This window comes from Haplochromis burtoni, unplaced genomic scaffold (genome assembly GCF_018398535.1).
Source record: "Haplochromis burtoni strain Fernald_Lab_line unplaced genomic scaffold, NCSU_Asbu1 Contig_61, whole genome shotgun sequence".
Taxonomy (NCBI): domain Eukaryota; kingdom Metazoa; phylum Chordata; class Actinopteri; order Cichliformes; family Cichlidae; genus Haplochromis; species Haplochromis burtoni.
In genome coordinates this window covers 463,083-471,135 of record NW_024582422.1, presented here as the reverse complement: position 1 = coordinate 471,135, position 8,053 = coordinate 463,083, and the positions used below count along the sequence as shown (strand labels likewise).

The window sequence follows — 8,053 nt, the reverse complement described above, 5'->3', positions numbered from 1 at the left end:
CACACACACACACACACACACACACACACACACACACACACACGTTTAATGCCTTCATTCTGAGCAGGAAACTCAGTGAGGTCACAAAGGCAGCAAGGGTTCAAGTAAAAAGGAAGCAAGTGAGGAGTCCAACTGTGTGCTTCACCATCATCAGAATCCAAACCATGAGAGCAAGATAAAGGACAGAACAGCCTTAGAGAGAGCTCAACAGCAACAATATCCTCACATCACTGAGGATGTGAATGCCCTCCATCGCTATTAGCATCGTGTGTGTGTGTCTGTGTGTGTACCTTTGCCACAGGTAGTGATGTGCTGCTGTCCTCTCTCCTCTCTGGTGCCTCCACCTACACAAACATGCAGATCAGAGTGAAGTCAGGTCCATCCACAGAGGAAGACTACAGAAGAGTGTGGAGGCATGAAGGTTCACCACAACTGCACGGTGCTCTCCCAGCAGGAGGCCGAGGTAAGATTTCAGCAGGTAAGAGTCCACTGCAGTTCATTCATGTGATGCAGACAGAAGGGGTTCTTTTCATTTACTCTCGCAGCTCTGACATCGCTGCAGAATCACTTTCCCAGTGATGGGATTATATTTGCTGGTGGATGAACAAACACTGGAAGCGGTTGATTTATGCGTTCAGGCATAAAACACCTTCAAACCTCGGACCTACCAGTCTGAACCAAAAACCAGGAAATCTGGGTCCATGTTAGTCACCTGCTCAGCCAGGTGAGCAGGTGACTAACCTGCCAAAGGTTGGCGTAGGGGTCAGGGTTACGTTTCGGACTTACCACCAGAGGCTTCCGGATTCCCAGGCGGACCGTACCAGGCGGAGCACACTTGAGAACCTCGACAGCCTCGGCCAGACTGAGCATGTCCAGCTGGGTGCGGTTGACTGACACAAGCTGGTCTCCGGGGAGCAAACCGCCGTGGAGCTCCGCTGAACCGCCAGGTACCAGAGACCGGATCACCATCACACATCTGCCGGGGTCCAGCGGGTCCTGCGAGCCAGAGAGGAAAAACGTTAAAGCAGAACACCAAATTTTACCTCCTGTAGTCTGATGCTACAGTTAGGACTGGGCGGATGCCATTGCCCCCAACGAGGGTCGATCTGTCGTTTTAGTCACATAAAATGGAAATATTAGCCCCTCCCCTGGAATAATTACACTTGAAATGACCTTGTGTTTGAGTGATCTACAACTGCTCGCCAATTTTACAAAAAAGGTTTAAAAACAACACAATTTCATCTTTTTTAACATTAACAATAAAAAGATACTTTCCTTAGTGGTCCACGCCCCATAGTTTGAGAACCACTGTGAATGAACAGGTGGGGATAACATTAATAATTAGTAATAATAATCATCAATGATCAGGAGGAGCTGCCTGAAACACGTGCAGATGGACCAACAAACTTTCGTCCAGCAGAAACGCCAACTTTAAGGAACCTGGGAGATCGGAACATTGTGGTTTGGAAAGTTGAAAACATCCATCTTTCCAAAACAAAAACAGCACAAAGACAGAAATGCTCAAATCTTCAAAGCTTCAAAAGAAAACCACAAAAGGTGGCGAGTCCACTCACCTCCTCCTCACCTCCTAAGACTACCCGACCTGTATGAGAACCTTCACGGACTCTTGTGTCTATGTTTGGTATACCGAGGCCATTAGAGCAGCTCCCAGTTTTAGTTTCAGCAAGTTTAAAACCAAGAGCCTCATCCACCGAGTCGGAAATCTTTAACCAACTCTCAGCCCAGCATGACCGACCCCAGATCAGCCGAGCTCATATTTCACACAGAGTCGAGGGAAGGGGGACAACGACCATTACAGATCATCCTGTCGGTTTCATCACTCTCACAGGGAAGAGCGAAGAAGACACACCGCCATCATCATCACCACCACCACAGAGTACAGGCAGGGGGAGCCAGAGACCAGAGAAATAACAGCAAACACATTCACACAAACACACAGACGTGAAGAAGACGAGGCTAAGGACGTTCAGTGACTGATGAAGACGAGACCACAAGAGTCTGCGGACGTTAAAACCAGACTGAACTCATTCAAAGACCCCGGGGAGCAGTTCGTCTTCTCAGAACAGCTGACCTGCTTCCTGTTTCACACCAATACAGAAAGAAAAAGCAAAGACGAGGCAAAGAAAATAACCAAGAAATTAAAACTCAGGGGGGGGGGGGTCAAAAGTTTAAGAGGTAAGAGGTAGGGTACACATAGACACGTCGGCAGTCTGTCCAAGCACGCAGACGTGACAAATATCTGCCACGACGCTGAAAATCTGTTTTTCTTTCTCTGAATCTAAATTTCATGTAAAATATCCATCTATCCATCCATCCCTGTTTGGGCCGAGTGTCAGCACTCTGAGAGAATCAATCTGAGCATTTGGTTTGTGATGGTCGCTGCTGAGGGCAGCAGTAAATAAGCAGCTTTTATCCTGCTCATGTTATTAGTCATGTGCTGTAAAAAAAAAAAAAAAGATTTTCCTTTTCTAAAATTAACCCTCGAACCTTAAACGAAGCCGCATGCTCTACAGCTATCTAAGAAATTAAGGCTTTGCTGCATGTTTACTGACATGACTCTGAGGTTATTGTTGTCTTTAAATTCTTTCATCTTATAATCAGATAAAAACTTCTGGTGCACAGTGTGCTGTACATCTCCACAGGTCAGCCAGGAAGAAATAAGAAGCACGTTATACATTTTCTTTATTTGACCTGTAATTTGTCTCAGGACACTCATTTTCTCCTCAGCCTCGTAAACACTTCACCCACAGCGAGTGACGCGACTAATTAATACCATCGTTGCCCATCTGAAGTGTGACAGAACATGTGGTCTGCAGGCGATTACCTCCTCCTCCGCCGGCGTTGCTCTCTGCTCAGAGTTTTAACCAGAGTGACTATAAGGCCGGCCAAACCCACGCTCCCCCCAGAGCCTCCCGCGCCACTCTCAAACCCTCTCCTGGTGCGAGCGGATGTGCGCGGCGTGAATTCCCCGGCGTCGAACCCCGGGCATCGCCCGCGCTGCAGTACGAGCTGCCGTGCCAAGTTTGAGGCTGCCAGAACAAAGCCAGCTATATTTTTAGACTGAACAACATGGCTACAGGTGGTGAGGAGTCAGAACTCACGTCCTCCACTCCTACAAGATCCTCCGGAAAAAGAAAGGCCGCCGCAGTCAAGAAGTGGAGGAATCAGAAAAACGTAGGAGGGGCTGGAAAAAAGAAATTAGAAGCGTTTCTGCCAGGAGTAGTGAAATGTTTCACACACAGAACAACGAGCAGGGTTTGGGTGTTTTTGGATATGTAGGTTGCAGGGCGTCTGCACAAAGTTAGACTTTTGAAGACCTTCGCGATGCCACAGAGAATCAAACTCGGGAGGTTTATTCACCGAAATAAACACGAGCCCAAATATTTTAGGAGCTCTCACTCAACTTTACATTTGTTGATTTAAAGAACATATTTCAGGACCTTTCAGCGCCTCTCATGTTTTATCATATTTCTGACTTTTAAGAACTTAATCGATACTTGCCCGAAACATTTGGACGCTCCACGTTCTCTTACTTTAACGTGGGCTTCGTTGGAAAACTGGCAGAAACCTGAACGCAGCTTTCGGCCACTCGCCCATCAGCGCTTCACGGGCATGTACAGACTCATCTTCTATCAGGCAGAAAAATTCATTTTAATTAGAAAATATTCATCTTTGGATTCTTCAAAACAAAACGCCCTTTTGGAAACTTGAGCGTGGCAACCTCAGAAATAAAAGAGAACACAGACGTGGAGTCATCTCACAGATCAGAAGAACCACGTCCTGCACAGACTATATGAGGTTATTACCCAAACAAAGATGGGTCTTGTCATGTTTAAGAGAACATGATGAGACCCATGTTCTGTCTTATATGTTAAGAATAATGACATTAGAAAGCTGTGTGAGCACTGCAGCTGTGAAAGTGTTTCTGTTCACTGGGCGAAAACACCGGGTCTGAGCACTTCACTGCCCTCCAGCTCGCGCTGCAGCGGTTTGTGTGTGAAGGCTAGAAGTGAAGTGGGACTGGCGCGAGCCGTCACAGCGCTTGTGCTGTGCTCTGGTGGGAGGAGCCTGAGGACTTAATGACAGCAGGAAGGGTGATTTTAAAACCTGTTATTAGAGGAAATTCGAACTCTGTCAGCTTGTTTTAAAGCTCGGGCGTGCCAAGTGCTTCCATACGTGTCTGGCTGCAAACAGGTGAGACTCGCTTTGAGATGATTTGTTTTTCTAAAAGCTGACAATAGAGCAAAGGCAGAGTTTGTCTTCGTGTGATGAACACTGTGGCGGCTTTGATTCTTCTCGTATCCTGTGACCACCAGTGCATCTGCGATCCGGCCGTGGCGCAAGGATAAAGAATCTTACCACCCTCACGCCGATGGTTTCGGACCCGAACTGAGCTCCTTCAGTCTTTGGAGGACACGTTCGTATTTGTGCCACGAAGCTGCTCACTCTGTTTCAGAGGAAACTATGAGCCAGAATCCAGACAGACAGCAGCTCTCCTCTTATTGCCTGCGGCCATCTTTCACTCAGCTCTGACAGGCGAGAGTCGGTAACAGGAAACAGTTTGGCAGGAACACTGGGCCGACGTGCCCTTGGGCGAGAGATACAGAGAGCGGAGAGGATAGAGAGGGTGAAGGTTTGTGAGGAAGTTGATTTGTTTTATTTTGTTAAATATGATGCAGGTCAGATTGACTCTAAGGCAGAAGCTTCGCTCTTACTGCCGATGATTTTAAAATCATATTAAAGTCAAACAGGAGAGAAACCGAAGTAACACGATGAGTCTGAGACTTCGTCATCAGGTCCTGAAAGCCCTGGCTGGACTCCGTCCTATGGACCTACAAGCTTTGTGACCCTGAGGAGAACCAGAGGCAGCCCAGAGCACAACGAGGACACGTAACAGAGATGTGATCAGGCATGAACAAAAGGACCTCTTAGGCCATCATTTTGCTTTTAAACCATCAGACTGTTTTACAGGCACGTCATTACAGTTTGTGCTCTAGAACAAATTCACTGGAGAAATCCTTGGTGATGCACAAAAACATTTTCCTCCACGACTTCACGCACTTTCACAATTTTGGGACCACATAGCATGCTCAGCAGCCTCCTGCTCAGCCTGTAGAGCTGCTGGAATCCAGACCAAATTCTAATCTCAGTTTTCCAACAGCGAAGCGGTTACGTTCATCGTTTTACAGCAAAGACAGTGTGGAAGTTTCACTCTGCACAAACGCTGCAGCAGGAATAACGGCAACGAAACGTTGCAAACATCTGCAGGACGAGGGCCAACAAGAGCCAGAAACACGAGCGGATCACACTGTGTAGCACACACACGCACGCGCGCACGCGCGCGCATGCGCACACACACACACACACCTCTCTCTCCTAGGCAGATCCTGTGTCTGCAGGCTGACATGATGTGGACCAACTGGGAGTTATGCTGGAGCTCGCTCCACCACCTCAGCTGGGTCTGACAGAGGAGGAGGAGGAGGGGGCTGAGGTCTTAGAGGTGAAGCTGCGCCTAAAGATAAAGCACTAAAGCAGGTTTGGAGAAGATAAAGACAGCAGACACACCAGAGTTTCCCAAATTTACTCCAGAGACAGCGATGAATCTAAAACCTCTGAGATGAGATTCACTTTAAAACATTTCAGCTTCGCTCCGTTTACACTGTCCTGTGAGGAGATGGGAAACACATGAGTACCAGTGGCACCTTCCTGTAAGACAGCTGTTTGTCTGGACTCTGAGCTGCCTGAGCTCTGGGGTTTTCCTTCCATCCTAGAATTTTTGGAGTGTCAAGGTACCCTTGTCCACCTGAGGCTCTGAGATTCCGCAGGTGTACCTCACCCGACCTGTCCGATCTCAGTCCAGCATGTGTCCAGATACTTCGGAGGTGTTATCAAAATTCCTTTAAATTGGTCACATTCCCCTTAAACAACGTTTTCAGTGGGACGTTGACATGGTTCACAGCCACAGAGCAAAATTAAAGATGGAAGCTGGTTCTGGACACCACTTTCAGAAATGCTAACGTTACCGCCGGCTTCACACAAACAGCTGCAGTCATCGACCTGCAGTCTACCAGTGCGACGTGAAACTACAAAACGAGCAGAGCAAAACGTGAGGAAATGCTAGCAGCTGGACGGCAGCAAAACCTGCCGTCCAGCTGAAGAAAGTCGGATGTGCACACAGACACCTGTTAGGTGAAACCTTTTCAGACTTTGGGAGGCCAGTCTGACGTGGTCTCCTGGGCCATACGATCGGCCGTCAGAGCTGCCACTCTTACCTGGTAGTCAAGGATGCTGAAGCCGAGGCCTTTGTCTCGCTCTTTCTGCAGCTCCAACACCTGAATGTCCGAAGACCACAGAGCAAGCTCTCCGTCCTCATCCTCCTCATCTCCCTCCTCTTCTTCTTCCTCATCCTGGGTGTAGTGGGTCTGCTCCTCCCTCAGCACCACCTCTACAGGTGAGACCTGCTCCTGACACAGAAACATTTAAACGGCAGTTAAAGCGCGCTCAGCGAGGACATGTTTCAGGACGTTCACACGTAATAAGTGATAAATGGGCTGGTCCTTAAAGACCTCCAACTCTACCTGAGCACTCAAAGTGCTTTGTGCAACACTCTCCATTCACCAGTTCACATTCACACACATTGATGCGCCCAAGGACACGTTAGACCTGCTCTGCCTCCTGACCCATAAACCTGAGCAGGAAAGGTCGACGAGCCCGGCACTGAGGAGGTCTGTCCTAAAGTAAACTTCATATTCTCCAAGCGATCGCTCTGCGTGATCAGCAGTTTAGGAAGCTAACGCTGCTAGCTCAGGTATTAGAGGCCGGGTGCTTGATTGTTTCATTGAACACTTCCTGTCATGGAGAAGTGTTTTAAGAAATGTTCAGGAATGAACTCAGGATGGAGTTGTCTGGGTTTAATTCATACTCTACAGAGTGACAGCAGGAAGTGAACCTGTCCATATAACAAATACAGTGCACCAGGGTTCGTGATCCTTCTTGCAACCCTCCTCTTCAGGAGGTAGAGAAGGAAGGTTGGCAATTCGATCCCTGGCTGCTTTGCTCTGCATGCCAGACATCCTTGGACAAGATATCAACTCCAAGTTGCTCTCTGATGCATCCATCACTTAAGCACTTAAGCATATAAAAAGTGTGTGTGTGTGCGTGGACGGTAGAATGAAGCATTTTGAGTGCTCAAGCAGAGTAGAAAAGCGCTGTAAGAACAACCAGTCCATTTATCATTTGTGTGTGTGCGTGTGTGTGGTTGCAGAGGTTACCTGTCTGCCACTGCTATCATCTCTCAGGAGCGTCTGACTGCAGAGCATCGATGACAGCTTCATCTCGATCTGACAGACAGCACACGGTTATTCTCAGAGCTCCAGCAGCATTTCAAACCAAACAATGATGCTTTTCATCTTTACGATCATAACTGCTTATAAAGTAGTTGTTACTACAAATGCCATCCCACGGCACCATAAACAGCCCTGTTCTCACCTCCTCCACACCCCGCTGCGACTGTCTGGCCGGTCCTGCTTTCGGTTCTAGTCGTAGTACTGGTTCTGGTTCAGATTCGGATTCTGGTTCCAGGTCGGCGATCGGGTGTCGGCAGCAGACCAGAGTGAACGGAGGAGGCACCTCTTTGAGGAACGACACCACTTCTCTGCGAGACTTTCCGTACAGCTGAACGTCGTTCACCTACACAAGAACAAAACATGATTACATCTCACAGTCACACAGCTGCAGTTTGTCTGATGTCCAGCAGAGGGCGACTTTGATGGTACGGTCTGTGAGACAATGAAGCTGACGATGACTTTCAGCTTGTAATCTGACCTCCAGCAGCTCGTCTTCGGGTCTCAGGACTCCGTGTCTGTCGACGGGGCCTCCGGGCGCCACCGACGAGATGTAGTGATGACCATCAAAGGAGTCCAACTCGACCCCAAGACGCAGAGTGTGGACAGGCAGCAGCTTCGATGACTTCTGCAGCTCTTCATCGTCTTCGATCACGGGATCCAAATTCACCATCTGATAAAACACACAC

General features: G+C 48.3%; 1 protein-coding gene across 1 annotated transcript in view; it reads right to left on the bottom strand.

Moving 5' to 3' along the window:
* patj (PATJ crumbs cell polarity complex component) overlaps positions 1-8,053 on the bottom strand; it is a gene marked incomplete in the record, with an annotated part of 86,940 nt that overhangs the window by 59,442 nt on the left and 19,445 nt on the right. Inside the window, 6 exon segments of the mRNA XM_042221116.1 lie at positions 291-344; positions 787-996; positions 6,294-6,485; positions 7,293-7,361; positions 7,510-7,710; positions 7,846-8,037. Of these exon segments, the coding sequence (XP_042077050.1) occupies positions 291-344; positions 787-996; positions 6,294-6,485; positions 7,293-7,361; positions 7,510-7,710; positions 7,846-8,037 (918 nt within the window).